Below are 27,979 nucleotides of genomic sequence, written 5' to 3'. Positions count from 1 at the left end.
TAACTAGCAGTGTCAACTTGTCAGTTCCACAGCCATTTGAATCCGCTGCACTACTGGTTGTTGCCTTGTCACCTATCGTTTTGGCGCTGTTGCCTTTCATAGTGTTACGCCTGTTGCTGGTGGCTACAGTTTTGCAAAGGAGAAGCGCAGTGGGTGTTGATAATCTTCTGTTCTTACACAATAACAATGTCCGACTGGTACTTATAAGTATATGTATATATACACACCTTTATTATGACTTAGCACACCATAATGAACGGCTTGCTCTTAATACAACAGGGGAAAAATTGCGTGTCATACTCACATAAAAAAGACGCACGCTTTTACAAAAACAATGACTGCTCTCCTACCCTATTGGAAATTTCTTATAAGTCTTACATAAATTCTTATAAAATCCTATAAGAATTTTGTAAGACTTATAGCATTCTTAAGTCTTACAGAAATTCTTATAAGAACTCTGTATTTCTTATAGAATTCTACAAGAATGTTGCGTGGGTCGCATACCTTTCAGGTTTTTATCCGGCAGGCGTGTCACCATAACTTATGTTGGCAATTGATAATTATTTAAGGAATTCTACATAAGATAATTTTTGGAAACTATGTATAACTTTTTGTTAAGAAATGTTCTGCTAATTTTTTGGTGTTTTCAGCATGGTATTTGACACAAATGGTTCCAAGAAGCGGAGGCTTCTTTAATGCGACTTGTTAGTATATATATATCCCTGAGGGCACATGAAAAAGTTTAGACTTATAAGATCTGTCTGTTTCGAGTCTACAGATAACTGATGGAAGTTCGATATGGGCCATGAATAACCACGATATATACTACGATTGCATACGTTGTAGGATACGGTTCACATGGATCCCTAGCAATCTAACAACCAAACCTTGTTTGAGCAATCCCTAGCAACCTAAGTTGTTAGGTTTGCTTTAATATGTTAACCATTCACTATTCATTCATGTCTTTGTGATAGCAGTTTAATAAAATAAGTCGTGTGCTTCTAACCAAAATAAGCCCGTTGAATTTTAAACTTTTCATCATTGATTTAGATAGATATGTATATTTTTCAGATTGTGGCATATCTAATATAAGTGGACATTTTAATGAAAACAGTGTCTCAATTGACAAAGTGAATGATTTAGTCGTCTCTTAAGAGAATGAGAATGAATTTTGTATGAGTAAACCTAAACAACATATGCACAATTATTAATTTATGGAAAATACATCAACTATTATTCTCAATCAGTGCTTCAGTGATTACAATTATTTTCCCTAAATCTTGCACTTATTGTTAGCCATTTTCTACGTATCCTTATCTCCAAATGGCATCAAATTCCATTTTACTTTGTCTATTTCTTTCGTTATCTATCCAAATTTGCATGTAGAGGTCATTCTCTCTGATATCTTAAATAAACATTGCTCATATACATTTGATTTATCAAAATTTCCTTTTCCTTCCCATATAATTTCTTGAAGTATTCCAAGTCGAACTTGAATTTTATTTCATTTGCTTCATCAATTTTCCAGGTTAAATCATATTTCATGTTGCAATTCCTGTATCTTTCATTGCGTAGTGATTGCCAAAGTCTTATTCTATTATCAGTCCATCATTGTAGGCTATCGTTGGTTTCATTGATTTTAGTTTCTTTTAGCATGTGGGGACATTAACCCTATGCAGAACCCATGACCTGAAGGACCCCTATGGTATCTTGCCTTGTCTTGCCAGTCAGGTGAACTTTACAGAGCTTGATCGTCCTTGCTTGATGTACACTAATGATAGACATTTACATTTGGTTCATGGGAAATCATTAGGTTTGCTGTATACCAGATACAGGCGTCTACATTGTATTAAATTAGACGTATAATGCTAACTTTGTACTCTCAGTAGGGATGTAAACTAGGGCGGATCGCAAAAATCGATTTTTTTCAAATCCATCTGGCCCAATGAAAAAAAGTTGTGGGACCGATCAAAAATAAGGCCTGAAAATTTTGAAACCTCTGCGTGAACCCCTGACCCTCGCTCAAATGCAATTTAGGGGGGGGAAGGGTCAAAATTCGAAAAATATCATATTTAATGGTAATTCCCTATAGATTTTGCCGAGTTACTGCCCTTTAAGAACAAAAATTAGCGGAACAACTTGAGTTCGCAGAGACGTGAAACCGGATGGTAATGCTATTCTGATCCCCCATGCCTAGTCACTCATGTGAGTGCGTGGGAGTGATGCTGCCATCAGCACCTTCCGGGAAGCCGGAGGCCACGTGTGGAAAAGGCAGAGGGCAGTCGGCAAAAAGTACTCATGTGTAAAGGCCGCAGGCCAGGTGTGCGACGCACGGTGTGTGATTGATAATAAATACCTTCACGAAATGAGTTGATTCCATAATTCCTCTGGAGTGCCAACCCAATTAGAAACCACGCGCTTACAACTGGTGTCAGAGTGCGACGTTGGCCTCCAACAAAAAGAGGAATCAAGTCTATAGTGAAGGTAAGTGAGGATGACGGGCAGGGTCAGTATATTGGGCCAAGAAATGGATCTCCAACGCGCGTTAGACACGTTGACTGCGCAGTTAAAGGACCTGCAGGAGGAGAACGCTAGAATGAGGGCTCGAGAGGCCGAGAGACCTATGCATCTCCCCGCCCCGACCGCTGAGAACTACGCGGATAGACAACCGAATTTCGCCCTCTTAGCCTCGGTTGAGAATTTCTGCGGCGGACCAGCGGAGGATGTGGATGCCTTTCTCGAACGGTTCGATAGGGCTGCCTTGCTGAGTAAGTGGACGGAGGAGGAGAAACAGCATGCGATCAGGCTGCGACTTAAGGGGGCCGCGGATACGTATTGCCGAGCCAAGGCCGAAGGGAGAGAGGCATTGACGTATCCGGAGATTACCGGACTGCTGAAGGAGAGATACAGGTCGAGTAAAAGCCGGCGGTATTACCGGGAGTTGCTGTCCACTCTGCGGATGAAGGCGGGGGAGACCATACAGGAATTCGCGGATCGGGTTCGTGAAACGAATGTACGGACCTATTCTGTCGAAGGCACTGAGGAGAGGGTGGCTGCCATCCGGGAAGAGGCCGACCAGAGGGCATTGGATGCCTTCTTAAACGGTCTCTCTGGCGAGGTGGGCAGACAAACGCGACTGAGGATGCCAGCGACGTTTGATGACGCCATTGAGAACGCCACGCGCATCGTGGAGGTGGAACGGCGTGCGAAGAGGCCAGTTGGGGAGATGGAAGTCTTTGCATCGACGGCAAAGGCGTGTTTTTCGTGCGGGAAGGAGGGTCATTTCGCACGCTCATGTCCGAGCCGCCCCCGAGGGCCCTGCTTCGCCTGCGGCCGCCAGGGGCATTTTGCGAGGGACTGTAAGAGTACTCCGCGGCTGTCGAGCGACAGGAAGCCGGATTTAAACTAGGGTGGGGCCGAGTTAATCGCCGAACGCGGCCCCCCCAGGAGGTGGCGATCACACCTGTTTGCTCGCTCCGCGAGGCAAATGGACTGGTAGTACGAGTGGAGATGGACGGACGGGTGTGGCCCGTGTTAGTGGACACAGGAGCCCAAGTTTCCCTAATAACTAGACAGTGCAGTGGCAATTTGACCCCTACTTTCTCGCCCTTGAGGATACGAGGGATTTCGGGGGGGCACATGCGAAATTACGGTGAAGTGGTGGCCCCTTTGAGAGTTGGTGGCATGTCACTGATGCTGCGTGCGCAAGTGGTGGACTCGCTGGGCGACTATGCAGGACTGTGGGGGATGGACTTTTTAAGAGAAAACGGTGCAGTGATTGATCTCGCTCGGGGAGTGTTGGTATTGAATGGAAAAATAGTTCATTTGGCCGACGCGCGAGAGAGTGCGTCGACTAGGAGGGAGGCGGCGATGGGCGCGGTGGGTTGTTATCAGCGGGCCCCGTCCGACGGGATGGAAGGAAAAGTGGGCGTGGTTTCGCCCCAGCGCAAGGAGAGTGGGGGAAGGAGGAGACCGACCGACGGGCCGTCATCGCCCCCGGCTGATGGGGCCGCCCTAGCGGCGACGAGGAGCCCGCTCTCACCGGTAGTGGACCCGGTGCTGGCGGCGACCGACCGTGATCTTCCTTTCCGCCCCGACGCGGCGAAGAGAGGGGGCGAAAAGATACCACGAGGATACCCCACGAGGACGTGCCATCGCCATGGAGCAGTTGACGTACCGGTTCGACTCCTGCGCGCTGAAATCGTTCCGGGTAGGAGCGTACGACTCCTGCCTATTTTCTTGGACACCGACGTTTGGCGGCCGGGTCAGGAGTGCCTGGTGGAATCTGCCCTGGAGGAGGAGGAGTGCTGGGTGGCCAGGTGTGTGTGCTTGGTGAGCGATGAGGGAAGCGTCACCACACACGTAAGTAATTTTGGACCTGATACACTTACGCTAAACAAGGGGACATTAATCGCGAGAGTTAGCGAGGTGCACTCGGGTGAGGACATTCAAACGGGCCGCGAAGAGGGGACTACTGGATGGGAGGAAAAGTGCGTTGGGATAATGGAAGTGAAGGAATTCGGAAGGGACATTCGGGATAAGTTGGGGCACTTGAAAGGGGAGGAACGAGAGGTTCTAGCCCCAGTGATTGAGAAATTTCAGAATTTGTTTACGCAAACGGGCGGGCCCCCTGCCACTCATCTAGTGGAGCACGAAATTCCGACGGGTGATGCCCGCCCGATTTATAAAAAACCCTATAGGACCCCGCACCACCTGAAGCCCCTGATAGAGAATTTCGTGAAAGAGCAATTAGACGGGGGGGTCATCCGGCCTAGCAATAGCCCGTGGGCGTTTCCGGTGGTGGTGGTTCCGAAAAAGTCACTGGATGGCAAGCCAAACTATCGATTCTGCATAGACTTTAGGGCCCTTAATGCTATCACTAAAGCAGATGTTTACCCCCTTCCCAATATCACAGAGACTTTGGAATATTTAGGCGGATGTAAGTACTTCACGACCCTCGACCTCACTAGCGGATATCACCAGATTCCGATGGCCGCGGACTCGTGTGAGAAGGCCGCCTTTATCGTAAACAGCGGCCATTACGAATACGTCCGTATGCCATTTGGACTTAGAAACGCGCCCGCGACATTCCAACGGATGATGGACGGAGTGCTACGGGGGATGACGCCGTCGGAATGTTTAGTTTATCTAGACGACGTCATCGTGTTTAGCGATTCGATTGACACGCACGCCTCACGGCTAAGCAAGGTATTCGAGAAGTTGGAAGCGGCCGGCCTGTCGTTGAAATTGACTAAGTGCCACTTTGCCCTCCCACAAGTAAAGTACCTTGGCCATGTTATCAGCGCCAACGGGATCAGGCCCGACCCAGAAAAAGTTGCTGCGGTGCGCGATTACCCAACCCCGAGAACGGCAAAGGAAATTCAGTCATTTTTAGGACTTACGAACTATTACCGCCGGTTCGTGGATAACTACGCCGTCCTCGCCCGACCACTGACGGCGTTGCTGCGGAAAGGGACTACTTTTAATTGGACGCCTGAGTGTGACGAGGCTGTGGAGAGTTTAAAGGAATCGTTGACGAGTAGTCCGGTATTAATTTACCCCGACTTCAACCGACCTTTCATCATCTCTACGGACGCGAGTAATTTCGCAATAGGAGCCGTGTTATCACAGGTGATCGATGGGGAGGAACACCCCGTGGCATACGCGTCTCGGCAAATGAAAAACCCCGAAATAAACTATACTACAACAGAGAAGGAACTCCTCGCTGTCGTGTGGGCAGTGCGACAGTTTAAGTGTTACGTGTTTGGCCGTAAATTCTTGATCGTAACTGACCATGCTGCTCTTAAGTGGTTGTTTGGTCTCAAGGATCCAAGCAGCAGGCTAATGCGTTGGACACTTAAGTTAAGCGAGTACGACTACGAAGTAGCGCACAAGCCCGGGAAGGCGCATTTAAATGCCGACACGCTCAGCCGGAAGGTGAGGGGCGTGGTCGCTGAGGGAGCGATAGACTTCGCGGATGCGCAAGGGAGTGATGAGGAGTGCCGAGGGTGGAGGGAAGACAAAAATTTCGCGGTAATCGACAACGTGTTGTTTAGGAAAACGAAACGGGGGAATAGGACTGTGGTGCCGAGAAGCTGTAGGGAGGAAATACTTAAGCAATGCCATGATCATATAATGGCGGGACATTTAGGTAGGGAAGCAACGGTGACTCGACTAGTATCGCAATATTGGTGGCCAGGTATCGAAAGAGCCGGGAGGGAGCACGTCAAGCACTGCATTGCGTGCAATCGAAGAAGCCCGTATGGAGGCTCTAAGGCCCCCTTGCAGGAATTGCCTTATGCCTCGCGGCCGTTTGAGTTCTTAGCGCTAGATATTGTAGGCCCTTTGCCGCGAACAGATAAAGGAAACCGGTTCATATTGACAATTGTGGATCACTTTTCACGGTATGTAGTCATGACGGCCATGGCCGACCAAACTGCGGAGACGGTGGCTGCGGCGCTTGTTAGAAATTGGATTTTGCGATTCGGAGTCCCAAAGACGATCCTCACCGATCAGGGAACCAATTTTGAATCGGAGTTGTTCCGCGAGATGTGTAGATTGCTCGAAGTGAAGCGATTACGCACGTCATCGTATCACCCGGAGGCGAACGGGAGGGTTGAGCGAGTGCATCGCACGATCGCCCAAATACTGAGCCATTACGTGAATTACAATAACAACAATTGGGATTCTTTATTAAACTATGCAGTCTCTGTGTATAATATTAAAAAACACCGTAGTACAGAGTTCTCCCCCCACGAAGTGATATTCGGATTTCCGATGGCCTCCCCCTTTGAAGTCATGGCGGCGAACGATGTCCCGTCCAAGCACCCGGCTGTGGGAGAATTGTGTGCGAGACTAACAAAGTTGTGGGAAGTTTGCAAGGAAAACAATCGGAGGGCACAAAAGAGGCAAGCAGAGGGGGTAAAAACAAAGGGAAAACAACGCAGATACGAGGTGGGCGACTACGTATATTTACGCGACCCGTGTTTGAAGCCAGGGCAAGTGAAAAAGTTTCATTGCCCCTGGGAAGGGCCGTATCGAGTGATAAGAGTTTTGTCCGATTGCAATTTAGAGTTGGAGCTTCCATTTCGAAAAATTGTGGTGCATGTGAATCGTGTGAAACCTTATTCAGGTTCTATTCCACCCCCAGATCTAGGCAGGAGACGTGCTCGCCCCCGAGGAAGACCCCGGAAGAATCCACCCCTTCCTCCCCAAACCCCAATTCTACCCTCTTGCAGTGACATAGAGTTCGAGTCAGTGGAGCCGCGGGGATACGCCGACTTTCCAGAGGCCAGCCAGCTGGGAACGGATAGCGGGGAAGGGTTTGACTCCCCTCCCTCATCCCCTCCAGACGGCGAGGCGCCAGTGAAGGGGAAAGGAGTGGTTCCCCCCCCCCCTCCCAATCAAGAGGAGAGCTCCTCTCAGCGGAACGAAGCAGCCTCCCCTCCACCGCCTTCCCCTCTCCTCCCAAGGCGGTCCCCTTACCCCCTCCGCAGCCGACAGCGAACAGCTGAGAGAATCGCAGCCCCTCCCCTGTCCCCTGCTCCAGCACCCTCACACTCCTATTCGCTCCGATCACGAGGACCCTTGTCCACGGTTCTAGAGGAAGACGAACAAGAACAATGACCTTGGTATTCGCCATTTTAGTCGCCGCTGGGATAGCGGGACTTGAAATAGCTCAAGAATTGGTGCCATTAAAAAAAAAAAAACTGTTTGGTATTTGATCGTGGACAAGATGTGGGGTTAATAGAACACGATTGGATGGGGGTAATTAATTTTGATTTGAAGGAATGAATAATGAGTATAAATTAATAGGTCAATTGTTTGACAGAGCTAAGGGGAGGATACGTGATGGGGGGCGGGGACCCCTAGATAATGGGTATGCAATGTTAGAGTTAAGGTTGTAAAAATGAAGGGTATTGCTTAACAGTGATAATGTGTAATGTGTGAAGTGCATCAGTAGTGTGGGGCGGGGTCGTGGGCAGTGAATTGCCAAGAGGGTTTTTAAAATCCAGGGATTCCCGTGCAAAGATGACGAGTGCTTGGGAGGGTGGGAATTTGTGATTCTAAAAAAGTGTAGGCCACGGCCGAAGATTGAACTCTGGACCTATTCATCCACTTGAATTGATTCATATATTTCAAATTGTACGGTTTCCTGTTAAATGCGTTAAGTTTTTTTTTCTTTCTTTTTCTTTCTATCATCTATCATTGGGTAACTTTTCATCTTTCTTTGTTTTATTGTGATTTTAATGGTTTCCATGTATTCTAGTATTGAATTGTTGTGTTTTTAGGATATTCAACAATTCACTTTGGAGGGGGTATAGTTGTAAGCGGAACAACTTGAGTTCGCAGAGACGTGAAACCGGATGGTAATGCTATTCTGATCCCCCATGCCTAGTCACTCATGTGAGTGCGTGGGAGTGATGCTGCCATCAGCACCTTCCGGGAAGCCGGAGGCCACGTGTGGAAAAGGCAGAGGGCAGTCGGCAAAAAGTACTCATGTGTAAAGGCCGCAGGCCAGGTGTGCGACGCACGGTGTGTGATTGATAATAAATACCTTCACGAAATGAGTTGATTCCATAATTCCTCTGGAGTGCCAACCCAATTAGAAACCACGCGCTTACACATTGCTCATATACATTTGATTTATCAAAATTTCCTTTTCCTTCCCATATAATTTCTTGAAGTATTCCAAGTCGAACTTGAATTTTATTTCATTTGCTTCATCAATTTTCCAGGTTAAATCATATTTCATGTTGCAATTCCTGTATCTTTCATTGCGTAGTGATTGCCAAAGTCTTATTCTATTATCAGTCCATCATTGTAGGCTATCGTTGGTTTCATTGATTTTAGTTTCTTTTAGCATGTGGGGACATTAACCCTATGCAGAACCCATGACCTGAAGGACCCCTATGGTATCTTGCCTTGTCTTGCCAGTCAGGTGAACTTTACAGAGCTTGATCGTCCTTGCTTGATGTACACTAATGATAGACATTTACATTTGGTTCATGGGAAATCATTAGGTTTGCTGTATACCAGATACAGGCGTCTACATTGTATTAAATTAGACGTATAATGCTAGCTTTGTACTCTCAGTAGGGATGTAAACTAGGGCGGATCGCAAAAATCGATTTTTTTCAAATCCATCTGGCCCAATGAAAAAAAGTTGTGGGACCGATCAAAAATAAGGCCTGAAAATTTTGAAACCTCTGCGTGAACCCCTGACCCTCGCTCAAATGCAATTTAGGGGGGGGAAGGGTCAAAATTCGAAAAATATCATATTTAATGGTAATTCCCTATAGATTTTGCCGAGTTACTGCCCTTTAAGAACAAAAATTTCGTGCATTTTGACGTGCATCTGCCACCGTTTAGCCACAAAATGCCTAATTTGAGTCCGCGCCCGCGAAGAAAATATTCCAACGCCCACGCAGCGTCGCAAGAGCAGCAAGCCGATCCCGTCCCCTCCCCGCTCGCTTCTCCCCCTCCCACGCCTCGAATGCAGCAAAATTCATCCCGCGTGTGCTGCTAGGAGGGCGTTCATCTTAAATAATATAAATCGGAAGATGGTAAAAGGTAAAAAAGGATGCGTAGTGAGACGACTTCTCCCTTATTTGGCGCCTCGTCGGCGTTAAACAAATCGATGTTACCAACTTTTAGAGAAGTGATGAAATATTTTTAGATCCACGAACGCAGGAAAGTAGCCCACGGTCTATGAAGACGCCTCTCGAGTGGCTATGAAGGTGTGCAAACTATGGTGACACGCTTCTCTTCCATTATGAATGTGACTAAATGGATTTAGCGGTACCACAGGAAGTACTAAAACTTACGGAAAATCAGAATAGGCCAAAAGTAGGATTTTATTGAAGTATAAAACTCAAACAATTTTAAAGGAAAATTTTAAATTATGCGATATTTTTGCGTGTAATTGCAAGGAGTAGCATAAGGTTCCCCCTATGAAGAAGTATTTTGAGGGACAAGCTGACGGAAAGAAAGATGATGGTTGCTGGATTGAATCCTAAAGAAACTCGACAACTGAGGAAAAAAAGGGAATCATCGGAGAGCGTTGAGTCAACATCGTCAATTCTTGAACGGGAAAATAGTATCAAAAGTTTTCTTCATCAATTCATTCGAATAACATTAAACTGGCGAGAATTTAGCCGATTTGTATCTCTTCTTTCCTCATAAAATGAACATTAAGGACTATAAACTCAAATTGGAACTTCTTCGGGGAATATGCGTCTGGTAACTGTGATAGAGGTATATGCAAGAGCCAAGAAACAGCAATGATCATTCCCGCAACTTTAGCTGAAGCAAAAGTCATAACTTCGTAAGATACATCAAAGCTAGTGTACCAGAATTACTTACGTAGACAGAAAAAGATGCCAATTACTGTGAATAAGGAAAGAGAGTTGTCTTCAAAGGGCTCCATTTTATTGGAATCAAAGACTATACTCTTGTCTGATGAAAAAAGGCAAGAGGACTTATCAATACAAGTTAAGATGAGAATGTGTGGTGTTAGTTGAAGAAACAGGGTCCCACTTTTGGAGGTTTGCCTCCCCCGTCGGAGGATTATCAAAAGTTATAAAATCTGCGATTATCGATTCGTTTCCGAGTGAAAAGTAGATACACAAAATTAAAAAGGATTTGATTATGATGGTACCAAGCGAAAACCGCCCATAAAGTAGGCATCATCCCTTTGCTATAAGCATAATTCCAGTGTGGGTAAACTCCCCCCTGAATAACCACAGGCACTCCTGAAAAACTCCCCCTTTCATGAGCCCATCCCCATTCACACTTCCTCACACAACAGTTCCTTCGACCAATGTTTTTCCCTAACTTTCATTGAAGTTCTGCCAGAGAGGGCAACTATCATCGAGGTGAAAACGAGGTAGATGGCCCAAATCTGGGTTGAAAAGGCGTTTGAAACGCCCGGGCTAAACATTGCCCATTAAGAGTCAAAGTAAACCCTACCCTCCCTTCCCCCCTCTCCCCTTCCCCTTCTTCCACCCCCACTACTTCACCAAGGAGGGCCACTGGAGGATCTGCCTTCAGCAGTTCACTTTCAACACTGAGGATAGCGGGTCAACCCGCTGAAACGTTTGCAAGATTCTTTGTGAGTGTCCTTTTCTATGTGTTTCTATGTTTTTATTAGTGTTTATTTTGTTCGTTCTCCTCGATCGGCCACATTTTAAATTATATTACTGTATAAAAAACGCGATCGTAACATTTTTATGTAAAAATATTGTATATCATTGTCATCTTTGTATTTTACATTGTTCATGTTTTCTCTTTCATAGTCCTGAGGATGATTTTATATAAATCGAAACGTTGGCTATAACTTGGTTTACATTGACCTAAACTCCAAGAAATATTATAAAATGATTATGAAAAGTATTAAAATTAGTTTAAAATCCATTACTTAGTACCCAGTTTTTCAAAAAATTTCCCCCCTGGTTTTGGACCCTCCCCCCAAAACGAAATTCCTGGCTACGCCATCGCAGGAATTAATTGTGGCTTGCCACTGTTTGTCTCCCGTTTTGTGGGCAGGCTGTTTTTGCACGTTTTTTGCCCGCGACTTTACGCAATACGACGAGCTACAGCGCAGGGGCCAAGTCTAAAATGTGCGTACAGGGATTCTACGTCGAACGCAAACTACGCGATGCAGCTATTTTCGAAAGAATGCATCGAGTCTTGCGAGGACGAATGTACTCGTCTCACGAAGAGCAACTACGGGCGAGAATTTTATGTTAGCATTGAAATGCCACTGGACCAATTCGACTCCAGCCACGGACTGCCTTCCTGACGTTGCGATGTGGTGAACGTCCGTCGCCCAATCTTCCGTCGGCGGATAGCATTTTATTTTCTCATTCAATACGAGCGGAACACTTGGACTCCAATCCACGAGTTAACTTCCTGCCCCTCTCGACACTCGCAGGTGCAAGGCAGGGGGCCATCAAGTTCACCTTCAACGCAAACAGACTGACTCCATGAATCCCACAGTAATCCTATAAGTTATTCAACGGAACTTATACTTACTGGTGAGTGTGGGGGTGCGGCATACCCGCCCGGGTAAGCGGGAGGTGCGGGGCCCCTCCCCAAGAATATATTTAAGAAAAATGATTTTAAATGGTGAGTTTTACGGCTTTCTGAGGGATATTTTATTACTTTTTACATTACTCTAAGAGTATTATTAATTCAATTAAGTAAAATAGATTAAAATTTCTCTGAGCTCTGGGGGGGTTTTATCCCCCAAAAACCCCCCTCGCAGCGCCACTGCTCATACGGACAACCTGTACCACCACTTGGGCGTAATTGAATACCGGAAAAAATGAATGCAAATCTCAATGGCCTCCAAGTGCGGCCAGTTCAGGAACTACTTCAAGACGTCCAAAACTTTGTCCACTTAATGCTCTCATACAACGGTGAATTTTCAAACAACAACATTCCCCATTTGCACCGAGGAAATTCAGACGTGGCATGAGTTGCAGTGAGACAAAACATAATATACTAAACTAGCAGGAAGTTGTGAGAATTCTCCCTTAAATTTTTCGTACTACGCTTTCGCTCACGTATCACCTAAAATGGAGTGTACTCTTGTCGGGATATTAGTGGACGCAACTGACATTTTGGGGGTATAAACCTCATACTATCAAAATCGTTCCGGCGGTGTATTGGGTAAGCATCTTAATACTGTTTTGTGGCTTGTTTTTAAAATACCCAAGTCAAAGCTATTTTGTAAAACAAATACTCCTCGACCTGTATTTTTTCCAGCCCTGCTTTTAACGTATTCAAACTAGGGGCAATGCCAAGTGCATCGGCTACGTTCGTAGACACTCCGGCAAAGCGAACCCCCAGTCCATGAAAGAGATTGGCAAAGACTTGCGTCGAAAAACTTTGGGGAAGAATTCGTGACTGGGTTCTTTGCACGTCGTCTTTGTACGGTAATGCATTTGATTGAGTTTTAGTGGCATGAAAAGTAGGTTAAAAAATTCCTCTATATTTCAAAGATAGATATGCTTATTTTAAGTGGTGTTGTGGCAGTCATTATGAAATTCAAATCTACCGAAAGACAGAAAGTCAGAGCATGGGCGTAACCATGATCAGAACTAGGGGGACTGGGGGCAAGCCATGGTCGTTCAAGCTGTAATATTTTTGCTCATTGTCAGAAAAAGTTAAGGAACCAATACTTTTAGAATATTACGACAGTGGTTCATTAAGCTTTACAATTACCAGCTCCAAAAAAATAACGATTTAATTTTAGCTCCATTCCTTATACTAATATAATTTTTCTTTAATTTTCCGCTTTTAACTTAATTAATTTTCGCTTCTAGAGGGGGGCGGCTGCTGCCCCTCTATCTCCCCGCTGGATACGGCCATGTGTCAGAGGGTGGGAGTGTGGCCACTTCTGGGGATGGGTACATCGCGGGAAGTCGCCGAAGCCCCGAGGGAAGTGTTACATAACGGTACTCTATCACAATCTAAAAACAAAAGGCGAAAGCGATAAATAACTGTCTCTCAAGTACAGTGATGCATGATTAAAATACCTTGTCGGAGTAACTAACGTAATTATTTCTTAATATTTGCCGAACGTAGTAAATATCATTACCTTTCGTTCGAATTGCATTTTTGGTATGATAAGCAGAAACTGAGAACGAAATTGAAAATCAAAAAAGGGTCATTCTATAATACAAACATTCGGAATACTGAAAATGACAACACAGCAATCTAGTTACTGATTGAAAACTTAAAGATTCGCTAATGATCTGCCGAAGCACACAGGTTCGATGGAACCAACAAAACGAGAAACCAAAAACGCGATGAGAAAAACTGATTCACATTTGCAATGTGGATTAACATTATAGAACGTTAAACAGGCAAATAAAATTAAACTTATATTGGGGTTCCCAGGATATCAACAAGGCTTTATATTCGGTAACCGTTAATTATCGATCTTTAAAACTGTGACTACTCAAAAAATTGATGCTTCCATCTGCTGAAAATAAAGCTCAAAGTTAGAGATTTTATGCACCGAAAGAGTGTAAATAATTGGAAAATCGAAAATGAATCTTCCAAGAGTGATAGCAAACGTTTTCTAATGAGTCCTTAGTCAAAATTAGCGTCCAGCTTGCGATCAAAAAAATTGTTAATTCGAAAAATCAATAATTTGAACCTCAATGTGCTGAGAAAAAGGTTGCATGTGTGTGAGGTACACTACATCCGATGGCCAGTGTAGTTTCGTAAGTCTACGGAAACCATTTAATACGAAAATGAACGACCTTTACATATGATATTTTCAACCACGCCATTGCCGTTTCATAAGCGCTTCCATTAAAATACTAGTAAACAACGCATAATGTACGCGTGAAGAAAAGGTCATTGATGGTATTTACAAGACCACAAACATTTCGTTTCGCATGACGACAGTGTACCTGCCTTTCCGACCTATCCCCACTACCCCCCAAAACCCAGTGTGCCTACTGGAGCACTCCCCCGCAAGAGAGTGCAGAACAACGACCCAATTCTGCCCCAGCGTGTGAGAACCGGGGACTCGGTTAGCCAGGCCACGCCATTGTCTGTGTGGGACGGTGTTCTGAAGTCGAAGCCCTGACCTGCCTTAAGAGTGTAAAAGGCGTGCAATGGCCAGGGGTGTGTGCTTTTGGGGCCCTCAGCCAGGCCGAACCACTGGTCGGTGGCGACTGAGGGGGTCTTTGTGTACCAGCCGAAGTCTTCTCGACTTCCGATCTCCAGATCGGAAAGCCATTCTCTCCAGGCCTTAACAGCGAGTCTTGATTCCCCGGGCGAGGAAACTCCTTCGGAAAGTGGGTGCGAATGATTGGCTACCGTGGGTCGGACCTCTCAATCGTTCCAAATCCCTGTCCCTATCACGTCGTCTGCCGTTGATTCTGCCATCACGAGTCATTGTCCTGTCTGGAACGTGAGAAACCATCGGATTTTCCGGCTTTATATAGGTCACTAGGGGGTGCCGCTGTGATTTGATTGGTCCTCCCAAGAATCTCACGTGTATCGTTTTGCATCGTCCAATCACATAGCTGAAATTTCAAAAATCGATTGCCTGGTTTATCCCAACTGATCACTTCGAAAAATATTGATGTTCTAGAACGTTCTCAATAGTACCGGACGTGAATATTGTTTCCAAATGAATGCTGTTGTATTTTTGTGTTTCATCATTTTCATTAATTTAACCGTATTGAAGGAAATATATAAAACTCATTTGCATTATCCCAGTTATTAATTCCTCAAACATTACTCATTAGTCATTTTAAACCCTCATTTTAGGTTCTTCAAGTTGTGATAATTTTTATCGCATTGGCCGCCCACAATACCGATTATTTCTGCAAAATGGCTAATAAAAGAAGTAAAAATGGATCAACCGAGTAAGTAATGAGGAAGTTCTACTGTGTGCCTTACTAGAAGAAGAAGAACCTTCTTACAGCTGATATTTACGAACACAGAAGCAAGGAAACATTTCATCGGATTCTACATATGTGGTATGTTTCTCTATTGAAGCGAGGCTTGGACGTTGACAGCTGCAGAGAAGTCAAGAGTGGAAGTATTCTAAACGTGGTGCCTCCGGAGAATGATGAAGATATAATGGATCGACCTTTTAAGTAGCGACGGTGTGCTAAGAAGAGTGGGAGAAAAGAGAAGTCTTTTAAATCCTTAAGAAGAAGACGGGACGACATACTTGGCCACATTATGCGACATGATGACCTGATGAATACAATCGTAGAAGAGCAGGTGGAAAGGAAGAAGGGCAAGGGACGGCCCCGAATGAGATACACAGGACAGGTTATGAAAGAGAAGAAATATGTCACCGGGAATACTTCTCTCCTAGACTAATAATGCAAATTATGTAAATTTCCTTCATTCCTGCATAAACTCACATTGAACACAAGGAGAGGGATGCAAGCTGTCGTGATAGTCAGAACACTTAATTCCGTTATTGTCTCTCTTCCCCGACCAACAGTCTACAGACAGGAATGGATGCACGCTGAGTCCTTTAAAACTATTAATTACTTAACAATTATTAAATTCACTTTGCTACAACTTACATACAATATATGACATTAGAAATAAGCTTACTAATAGACTGCAAAACCCTACACAAGCTTATGAAATTAAATCGAAGGCTTTCTAGCAAACATGTTGAAATCTCGTCTTTATGTTTTGCACGAAAAATACGAAATTCTAAATAGATAAGCCAACATAAATTCCTCTCTTCTCCAACTAATACATTCGGTAAACAGTCTGCTGCCAAGAATTAATACACGCTGTATGCATTAAAAATCATGACAACTCCACAAAATACCATGAAATTCATTTAGAAACAATTTTCACGTTCCGTAGAATTGACAGCGTTAAAGAGCATGAAAATTTTTAGAAGCGTTCAGTTGGGAAAAACCAGGCAATCGATTTTTGTAATTGCAGCTCTGTGATTGGACGATGCAAGACAATATGTCAGAGACTGTTGAGAGGACCAATCAAATCACAGCGGCACCCCCTAGTGACCTATATAAAGCCGCGAAATCCGATGATTTCTCACGTTGCAGACAGGACACCGACGCGTCATGGCAGAATCAACGGCAGACGACGTAATAGGGACAGGGATTTGGAACGATTGAGAGGTCCGACCCACGGCAGCCAATCATTCGCACCCACTTTCCGAAGGAGTCTCCTCGCCCGGGGAATCAAGACTCGCTGTTCCGGCCTGGAGAGAATGGCTTTCCGATCTGGAGATCGGAAGTCGAGAAGACTTCGGCTGGTACACAAAGACCCCCTCAGTCGCCACCGACCAGTCGTTCGGCCTGGCTGAGGGCCCCGAACAGCACACACCCCTGACCATTGCACGCCTTTTGCACTCTCAAGGCAGGTCAGGGCTTCGACTTCAGAACACCGTCCCACACAGACAATGGCGTGGCCTGGCTAACCGAGTCCCCGGTTCTCACACGCTGGGGCAGAATTGGGTCGTTGTTCTGCACTCTCTTGCGGGGGAGTGCTCCAGTAGGCACACCGGGATTGGGGGGTAGTGGGGATAGGTCGGAAAGGCAGGTACACTAACGTCATGCGGAACGAAATACTTGTGGTGTCATAGAAAGAGTAGCTATCCATAGAATGTATAAGAAATAGTGATAAAGACATGGAAACTTTTTCACCTCGCGTGTTATTTTTTGTTTACGTCTTCTTTTCACACTATACAGTTTGTTCAGCCTAGATCACTAGTTATAGATATAATCTTTTCCTAGCTATCTCTAACAACTTTTTTAAAAACGTTTAGAATGAGAAGTACGTTGAGTCCTAAATCGCACGATATCAATGTTTACTAGTAGTCACAGAAGAAAATAATCTACTCCTGAAATATTCAACGTTTAAATTTGTTATTTGAACAACATTTTATTCTAGTAGGCGACAACAGGTCTAATTAAACAATTAATTTATTCGATGACCAGTTTGACTACGAATTCATCTGTATATCCTAATAATTGTTGACTATCTGCTATATTAGGTCACGGTACTTAAATAATCCTTTAGAATTACGCTACGCTACGATAAGATTTCTCCGCTTTCATTTGGTCTCAAGATCCCAGCTGTTTTGGCTACTTACTTAGAGTTTCTTGGCTATTGGTAGTTTCAGTCGTTTAAAATTCTCGTTATTATCATGGCATAGTTTCTACGGCTAGCCCAAGTGGGGGAGTAAAGCTTGCTGAAAGTCAGTTATGTGGACTTTGTGGTTTGCGTTTTCTGAAGGGGATTAATTCCAAAGGGTTTTCAAATGTTCGTTCTGCGTAAGCGAAAGATTTTTAAACCGGGGAAGTTATGATTTTAGAATGGAGAAAGAGTAGTTGTCTTCAAATCGCTACTGATATTTCTGTTTGAAACGAACCAAGGTGCCCCAATAGTTCTTCTCAGGATGACGTTTTCGACGGAATGAATTCGTTTTAAGTGCGTCGCTGCAGCGTGGAGCCAGGTCGGGGATGCATAAGACAGGAGTTCATCTAGAATTAATGAAGAGGTTTTTCACGAACTCTAGTGCACTGTTGTTGAAGCGAATGGGAGTTTAGATTTAGAGATACATTATCTACGCTTACACCTTTTAATACAATAGTTTGTGGATACCATCATCACTGATTCTAAACCAATTTTTAGCTACCTCATCTTACGGAATCGATAGTCTACCATGACATCTCTTTAGTTGGCTTCATTTATATTATTTATTATCTCTTAAGATTTGAATAGAAAATACCTTGCTGTTCTCTCTTTTAGACATGGCAGCCCCACCTGTAAGACAAGGTGCCCTCTCCCCCAACAACTCCGAGGGCAAAACAAAATTATGAGTTGATGATGATAATAATCACCACGCAGAATCGATTGCAAATATAATCAGGTTTCCTCCGATATACGCGCCACAGCTTCCCGAACTCTCGCATTGCCAAATAGTAATTTTAAGTAAAATTACAGTTAAATTCATACGCTGTGTGTGATAGAAAAACGCCAAAATGAAATGCATTTACCATCCCTTCAAATGGATCACAATGCTTGGAGTAATTCCTAAAGCCTGTTTTACACCGGGACTTCGAGTCTTATCCATTGACAGAATAGAATCGATATTCTGTTTCCGCCTAGTAACGTATGGAAAATGTTGTATTGTTTTAGTTTCCAGAAATAAAAAAATGTAATCCACGCGGTAATACGTTGCACACCCTTCAATACATTCGGCACTTCAGAATCAGTATTTTACAGCGCACAGGAGCATTCGTAAATCCTAATATCCTGCAATTCACTAGTAACTAGCTACAATGATAAAACCATCGATTTGTAAAGGTAAAAATATTAGATTGGATACATTCAATTTTACCATGGCAGCATCCCGTAAAGAATTGAGAAGCCCTCATTGTTATTCGTAAAATCAATGTAATTGTTTTCTTATCGAAAACTTCACATACCCAGGTAAAAATAAGTTTTCAAATGCGATGATGAACTTGTATTTTTACCTCTGATAAGCTGCTATTTCCCACTTTCCAAAGGGAATGAAGCCATTGTCTAAGATTCTGGACCGCCGAGTTGGTTATTCCTCTTCAGTAATTCTCACGGTAGAAAGCAACACGCCATCACACCATTCGCACATGTGCTTCCACACTTATGCACCATCAAACACACTCTCAACACTAATACACGCACTGACGCAGTGATATCAACATTGATATTATTTCCAACTGCGTATAGAACAATGCACTTCTTCACGGTGCGCAACGAACAATGCGCGCGCATTACCTGTACTAATTACTATGCTTGCTTGAAAGAACATTGGAAATGCGCTGTAAAACTTCACTTTTCCCGAAAAAAAGAAACCACTCCGAAGTATCGAGATTCAACACTCTCCTCGCCTTGTCACCGAGCAACTGAGCTAACACCGGTTCCTCAGGGCTGATACAAATAATTTATCCACCCTGACTTCTGATTAGCGTCACGCCGATGAGGAAAAAAACGATCTCTCCTGGTTAGAGTATTACGTGAGCATGGACCTTGGAATGAGGATATAACGCCATTTTCAAAGTATGCGATTTTTGAATGACAGCCTATTCATGCCTCTCAACGGTCTGGTGGTGAGGTTGGGGTAGAGTTTCGGGGAAGGAGGTTGCTGGATTCGTGAGATAATGAGGTGTGGAGGGTTTTCGTAGGTACAATTGGAATGAGGGAAGTGATTCACAATGACGTAGTCCGGCGATGGATGGGAGATATTAGTTAATGTGCACTTTGGAGTGGGAACAAGGCATTTTTTAATCCCCTAAAAGCAGATGCATTTCACATGTTCGGCGGGTTCGCTCCAACTATCCAAATTCCAACCGCAGAAGTTGCATTGGATTATTCAATTGTCCCTCTTCCCAATTTGAGGTACTTGATAACTTATCTCGAACCCATAGGTGGATTTAGGTTGGAGGGACCCCCAGCCCTTCCCCCAGGCACTTATAAAATAATATTCAACATTTTAATACGGTTATTATAACATTCGTGTTGCTTTGTGAATTACGGAGTCTAAATCATTTAATTCCATTTTAATAACTTTCATATTAAAATAAATAGTATGTTCCATGCAATCATTGTTATACGATTTTTTAAATCTCAAATATAAGAAGACCGTTTGCCTGTCAAGCCCTTGCCCCTTCCACCCCAGAAAAAGTTTCTGGAACTTGCCTTGCACGTGCCCCTGTTCCGACTCTACTGTATTGTATTCTATTCTCACTTATGACGACTGAGAATTAAGTTTTAAAAGTTAGCTGAGTCAACGATGCTGAAAAACGTGTAATTACTGGAAGTAATTCCTTTTCTAGTGTGTGCAACGCATAAACTGTGGAAGTTATAATGGTGGACATAAGGAATGTTTCGTTAGTTGGATAGAAATATTCGAAAAGAATAATTTCAACGAGATAGGGCGAATACCAGCGAGTGATGATCAAGCCGCATGGAAATTCAACCCTACAGTTATTTACATACGAGTTATCGAGTGCATCTAGCTTACATATTATCGTCTTGATTTCAAGCTATGGCAGATTAAAAAAAACCGTCAAATAAATGGGAAAACATTTTGCCATTAATCTTTGAATAGAATAATAAAGTCAAATATCTTTCATAGGAACAAGGAATGCGCTCGGATGTACTTCGAGAAATAATGCTAAGCTGCAAAATTAATTTGCAGAAAATATGAAATTGATCTTACTTTAAGTCTTTTAGTGTAGTTCCTGCAATGCCCTGCTGTCTGTACGCGGTTTTTGACGAAACGCGCAGCCTTCCTTTGTATTTTACTCAGTTCATAGATTGGGCCTTCGAGTACCGGATCCCATACGCTCGCTGCATATTCAAGGTGCGGTCGGACGAGTGTGAAATGGCACCTCTCTTTTACTAGCTCATCCGAAAATGTTCCCACAACCAGCTTGACGAATTCTAATTCGCACTGTAGAGGCATCATATACAGGCGAGGTTTAAATCACTTGTCGGAAGCATCTCTACTTTTTCTCTGCGCTTATGTAAAAACCATTGGCTGAAACCAAGCTCTCGCAGTGATTAACAATATGACTAACGATTAAATAAAAACTTTCAACGATCATCCAAATGGAAGACAAAGAAATCTTGAATAAGTTAGCGAAACAATTTTGTCAATAAATGAAATCACTAAAAGAAGATAAAGTAGGCAACTTTTAAGAAATAATTGAGGGTGGTCGTTTCTCGCTAAATTTTTTCTACCTTGACCAGCTTAACTTGAGGGCAATGAAAGGAATATATTGGACAAGTTATAAAAAATGCTTTGAGAATATTTATTCGATGTTTCCACTCCCTTGTTCAAAAAATTTGTTTTTGAGGTTTTGGCATCTTTTTTCGATTTCAACCCACTGTGCGTCGGAGTGTTTTTTTCGAGCTCCTTGGTGAGCTTTCTTCCTATCTTTAGGCATATTTTGACTCATTGCTTACTAAACACCTTTTCCCTGCCACAACTTCACCGCACTAGTTGTAGTAAAGTCCTGGGGAGGTTCGAGTTCAAAGTAATCATTCTCTTTTCATTTTTTAAAAGAGGAATTTTTAACACCAACATATTCTATGCAGATGACTCAAGAAAAAGTTAATATTGATTTTTATAACTCCTAAAGTTATTAAAATGATGACCCTATCAACGTCAACATATTTATTCTCAATCGAAATGGATGACCCAATGTCATCAAACTTTTTATTCACGCTCACACGTGATTTTGCTTTTATGATTTTTTTGGATTAGAATAAGTGCTTAATAAGTAAGACTATACAATATTTCAGTCAATTAATATTTAGTAGCGTCACTCGCTGTCTCCACAACTTTCCGAAGACGTTTAGAAATTGAACCATCTAATTTCTCATGTACATACATCAGACCGAAATTCATTCTACAAGTCGTGGACATACGCCTCTCGCTCCTCCAGTGTTGAATTTCATTCAATTGGTTGGCATTCCTTTGTCATGATTCCCTATAAGTTCCCTATGGGGGTCCTTCATGGGGTTTTTTACGGGTAAATCATCCAGCAGGGTTACTTCTGTCGTGCTAATGGTGAAATCAGAAGGTGAGGCTATAAGATTTCCAAATAGAAATCGTTCGGTACGATCACTCAAAACTCATTAAATTATTGAGGAAATGGATGATATCCATTCGACGATAAATGTTTAATTATTAAAAGTCGTCAAATAATTTAAGGTGAAAAAGTTCTTGTACCAATTCATTTCAACCTGTTCCTCGGAGCTAATTGTGGTTCCCACACTTCATGGAGGGAGACCGTTGGTGATTTTAATCACGTAACTTCCCACATTTTTTTCGTTACCAAGTACTAGAAGTTAGAATACAGTATTAATCGATTTAATTACAACCATTTTTCATACTCTACGGTATTAAAAAATATTTCAAATACGAATTTATCAGGTTAGGTATTGAGTATTTTCGAATCTGAGAGTAGGAATTTTACTCAAAGGAGATTTGGCAGTAATTATCCGCAAAGAGATTAGCCGTTAACACATTCATACAACCACTGAATGAATGTATTAACGGAGATAGAGTCGTTAATACTAAAAATTTACACTTAAAAATGCAATGTCACCTTTTCTTAAGTCATCAGTATCTATTGTCTTGATGTTTAGAATGACCCTTTAACAAAATAAAAATTGGTATGATTACAACGGATTCGTACCCTCCCAGAATTCCACCGCGACAACCGCGTATGGAATAAACGTTCTCAGCAACGGAGCCTCGTCTTCGTACGACAGAAACAGTGAGTCCAAATATGAATCTACCGAGAAGAAAAGCCTTCGCCACGCAGGCCCCCCAAGGCCCAACCTATAAGTGAACGTGAGTTTCCTCAGTGCATTCCTCCGCTAGGGCTTTTGACCCTGGATTTAGACTCCTATTTTGCTGTCATATGCGTGCGACCCCTTCGGCGGGCTAAAGTAAAAGGATGCAGATTGCATTGAGTGCCAACCCTCCAAGTTTTCACTGACCCGACCCCTTCAGTTAAGCGGGAATCGTGGGTGCCCACACATTATTGAAAACGATAGTGCAAATTCAGCTTAACTTATTATTAACGAAATGAAACGTTTGTTTCCTTCTGTATTTGTTGTTTTCGGTTGTACAATACGTTCTGATTCGGCTATTGCTGCCCAACGTGGTGTGTCCTTCGTAGGTCACTTTTTCAATGGGAATAACTAAGACTTCTATGGTAGGGATCTATACCTGATGGTTTTTGGGGGGAGAGAGGTTGTAGTAGAAGGGGGAGGAGTAGTTTTCATTGTATTCATTTGAATTGTCTCCTCCATTTCCAAGGAAAATACCTCCAAGTTCAGCAGAACTCAGTGAAAGCAGAGGATTGAGTCTTACATTTTAAGTTAAATCTATTTTACTTAACTGGATGAATATTGCTTAAGGAATAATGTGAGGATTAATAAAATATGCCACAGCAGGCCGTAAAACTCACCATTTTAAACCATTTATCTGAAAATATTTCTGGGGGAGGGCCCCCGCACCTTCCGCTTACCCTGGTGGGTATGCTTTACCCCCATGCCCCCCAGTATTAGTTCCCCTGAAACCCCCCCCCTCTAGCCTTAATTCCTAGCTGCGCCCCTGGATAGGAGTACTCAAGTGGGGCTGGACAACGCGGAAGGGGTGGTCAACACTCACTCTAAATTCCACTGCCCTGATGGCAATACAAGGTAAAAGTTAAATATCTGCAAATAAAGAGGTTTTTAAGAATTAAATAGTCGTGCGACATCGTCCGGACCTCTTGCGAGGTTTTGCGATGTTTCACGGATCGGAAAAATGTTCACATTGGGTATGCATCGCTCAATAACCCGTCACCAAGATTTGATCCATTAAACCTCTGTTCCGTAGCATGATACTTTACCCACGACACCACCGGAACGATTGTGCTCTAAAGCAGTGTCAATGGCCAAAACGTCCGTTGTGTTCACAAATATCCCGACGAAAGTGAACTCCATTTTAGGTGAGACGTAAGCGAAAATATTGTTCGAAAAATGTGAGGAAGAATTCGTAGTTGAGTAGTCAATCACGAGTTGTCTTTCTGCGACGCATGTAAATTTCTTTGTATAGTTTGTGTGTAGTTTGAAAACTCTTGGTTGCATGAAAATATTAACGGCCGTACTCATAGTTTCCTTTGTAAGCTACTAACACCTAAGTAGTGTTCTAAGTAGTAGCATACTAGCAAAATGGTATTCATAGATCGTTAGTAAGTGCTATTAAGCTTAGCATGCTACCATTTTAGTAGCCGGTTCTTAGTCGCCCTCCGGCCTTGTCGAAGGGAGCTACTAAATATGGCGGACCGTTGTGGATGATCGAACTCCGGTTTTATTTGTATACTGTTATAGATTTTTTAAGCATTTGTGTAAAATGGAATACAAGTATCCATTCTTCAAGTACGGCAGGCAACGTACGTAGTGTAATTGTTGACACGAATTGAAAGTTTTTTGTAGCTGCGAGGAAGCTACGACTTGTAGTGAATTGGTGCCTCTAGTGTAAGTGAACACAATTTGTGCATTCAGTGCGCCCCTAAGTGAATTGATTGCATGTAGCCCACACGGAAAATAGATATCTAAAGATATCTACATATTGTCTTCTTTCGTCTACGAATAGATATATATCTAAAAGATGCCTATTAGACATCTATTAGATATATTTCTCTCTGTTAGATGTCTATTAGATGGACAGGTGACGAGGGGCGGTTTTGGACGCATCTCCGAAAGTGTCTTTTAAAACGCGATTCATGAGCTATGGAAGCGATTTAACATTTGCTTAAGGGACCATTTTTTTGGTTCCTTACTCGAGCGATGGCGGACTTAAAAAATTATGCCACGCGTTGAACGATGCCAACTCCATCACGTCAGCAATCATCCGTTCCCCCTAGCTGCCGTACCCCCATTAGAATTAAGGTGATTAATACTAATAACCATAATTATTTTAATAACATAGGATTGTCCCTCTGACAAGGGGAGACCACGTACCTTATTCCGCCTTATTCAATGCCGTATTTTTTATGGCATTCGGAATGGCGAACACATCTCTGAACTGATAATGGTTCCATTGAATGGGCCTTAGTTTTGCTGTAAATCATTAATTGCCGAGCGGTATTTTTAACGAGTGTTATATAATTCCAAAATAGCGCTTGGTCTTGTAGTGAGTGCATCCGGCTCTCACAAGAGGGGTCTGGGTTCGATGCTACGTTAAAGCAGTATATTTTGTAGTTTTCATTTTCATCGTACGGCGACAAGTTTTTCACTAATGTTCATTGCATCAAGCATAGGCATGGGAAAATATTTTTATAGATATAGATAAGTAGATATCTAATAGACATCTACAGTAGATTTATATTAGACTTGCTGATGTTTTGACAATAATATATCCAATAGATATCTACGAAAGATGTCTATTACATAACTATTTACCTATCTATCTGTAGATATCTAATAGATATTTATTTTCTGTGTGGGAGACGATGAAGTAAAGAGTGAAGCGACAAGTGAAGTGATTTGTTACTGTATGAGCTTCGGAAAAATTATTTATTACTTCCATACTGGTTTAATCAACCGTATACATTTCCATCAAAGGTATCTAACTGTTAAGAAGGGGAAATGTTTCATTTATGAAGTAGTTGTTCTTTTGGAAGACAGCGAGCGCGTATAAATTTTCATTCATTATTTATTATCATCAATTAACAAGTTCTGTTAGATTTTATTATTTATTCTGGTCACTTTATCGAGAGGTATCACCAATGTTTACATTTCACGCATTTCGTTGCGCTTTTGTTTTGGTTACGGTACGAGTGATTGTGAGATTGGAAGTTTGTTGCAGTTTGTTGATGTTACAATAACTGGTTTAGAATTTTTTTCCAGCCTATTCACTTCATTGTCTACGTAATGTTAATGTGAAATAACATGAAGTGATTCCAAATCGCAAAATACGAGTGGGAAGTGAGATGTGAAGGATCCTTTCGAACTTCAAGAAGTGAAAATTCTTTAAGTGTGTGCAGAGTGGTTGGAAAACTGATTATCATGCTTTAGTAGTGTTACTTTATAGTGTCTTAAATTAACTATGAGCCAAGTTTTTCTTTGAATCAGTTGAATCGGAATGTAGTGGTTATCTATAATATATACAACCCGATGTGTGCCAGATACCTCACTCACTGACCACTGACTGATTCACATATACAAATTCCCGACCACTTCCGGACGTGCTGGGAAGACGAAAATTTTCATTTTGAAGTAAATTCCTTAATTTTGGACCCGATGGACAGCGATTCCGCGCATTCCACAGAGCGACGGTCGGCTTCTGTCAACCTCCATCCGGGAGGCCAACGATAATACTTGCGATAATCAGTATTCAGCCGATGCTCCCCACATCCTTTTCTACTGCAAGAGTAATTAGGGCGACCTTTGGCAAATGCTTGCAGCAATTTCGCAATCAGATAGGGTACGTACCGGCCCCAAAGAGTCCTTGCCCACTGAATTAGGGCACCATGAAGTAATTGAAACCATGGATCATGACCTCACCGAATCAAAAACGCCGAGACTCAATCGAAAAGACACACTAACGGGTAGTCAACGCGAATTTCATGCAGATCAGAAAGACGGTCAACTGATTCTGATATGGATGGATATGGAGCACGAGTTCTCACTAATTTATCGTTAGAGAAGAAAAAATAGGGTTATCTCTGTACATGACTCGATAGGTTATACGATTGTAGCTAGGTTGGATCAAAGATTTCTGAAACGATCGCGAGCAAATGGTTCTTTTGAATGTAGTTGTATCGGGAACCCTAAAAGATACATCGGGAGTACCTCAAGGGAGTGTTACGGGATCTAATTTGTTCCTTCTGTACATGAATAACTATAACGATATCTGTTACTGCTGTGTTTGTTTCAACATTAATTTAAAATCCTTGCATTAAGTGACAACACAAAACAAAATAATCATAACAGGGTGTCCATTTTAAGTGACATGAACACATTCATTCAAAGATATTTCCAGGAGATATCGCTGCAAAACTCATGAAACCTCCAAAGTTTGCTCCTTCAGCATCAGCACACTCCTGCTTGCGGGTTTTACCACCCTTCGCACTCTTCCTGGAAGTGAAAAACCGAGACATTCTTCAGATCACTCGTGAAAGCCGCTTTGAAGGCATCCAGGGTCTCGTGTTTGGCGTCCTATGAGCGCGCTTTCAACTTTAGGGAAGAGGAAAAACAATTGAATGGAGCAAGATCACAGCCGTAGGGGGGGAGGCTGGGGAATTTTTTTGCCAGGTACCCGGTAACCATGAACCCTGGATGCAGTCATAGCGGCATGCTCGGAAGTATGTTACGGATCTTGCTCCATTCAATTGTTTTTTCCACTTCCAGGGAGCGAACCAAGTGTGAAAAACTCGCCTGCAGAAGAATGCTTGAGGTCAAGGAGACTGATAGTGTTTTTTATTGATGCCTCCAATACATTTCTTTGGATGGATTCATTCCAATTGCTTGCAATACGCATTTCGTCACGTTAAGTGACGTTTTACTCACTCTCGGTGTTGAATTCGTGAGCACAAGAGCCCCAGGGCAGCTCCGCTTTGAAGGAATCGAAGGCGTAGAGAATGGTCCACGCGATGATTATGTGGTAGTATATGGTGACTAGGATGATCACAACCAAAGTGGCGAGCCCAAGACCTGAAAAGAACACGAAGAAAATAACACATGTAGCAATCAGTGCGAAATATAAGCACATCGTTTGTCGCGGGTTACCACGAGTTAGATTGAGGTCATTCCCGAGGCAAGTTATTTCGTAAGTGAGGAGTGAGGTTTTATTTCACTTATTTTCATGGAATGAGTGAATGGTAGACGATCAAAGTAAACTTGTAACTAAGAGGTTTTAATATAAGTACATTAAATACAAACAAGCCTTTAAATTTAT

General features: G+C 42.9%; 1 protein-coding gene across 1 annotated transcript in view; it reads right to left on the bottom strand.

Annotated features, from left to right (window-relative positions):
* The window catches only part of LOC124156998 (sodium- and chloride-dependent neutral and basic amino acid transporter B(0+)-like), a 125,553-nt gene that overhangs the window by 33,411 nt on the left and 64,163 nt on the right, over nt 1-27,979 (bottom strand). Inside the window, exon 3 of the mRNA XM_046531450.1 lies at nt 27,592-27,735. Coding sequence (XP_046387406.1) covers nt 27,592-27,735 — 144 coding nt within the window. The remainder of the gene's footprint in view (nt 1-27,591; nt 27,736-27,979) is intronic.

The sequence above is a fragment of the Ischnura elegans genome, chromosome 4 (genome assembly GCF_921293095.1).
Source record: "Ischnura elegans chromosome 4, ioIscEleg1.1, whole genome shotgun sequence".
Lineage (NCBI taxonomy): Eukaryota > Metazoa > Arthropoda > Insecta > Odonata > Coenagrionidae > Ischnura > Ischnura elegans.
Note: the sequence above shows the minus strand (reverse complement) of the source record. Positions and strands in the feature narration are given on the sequence as shown.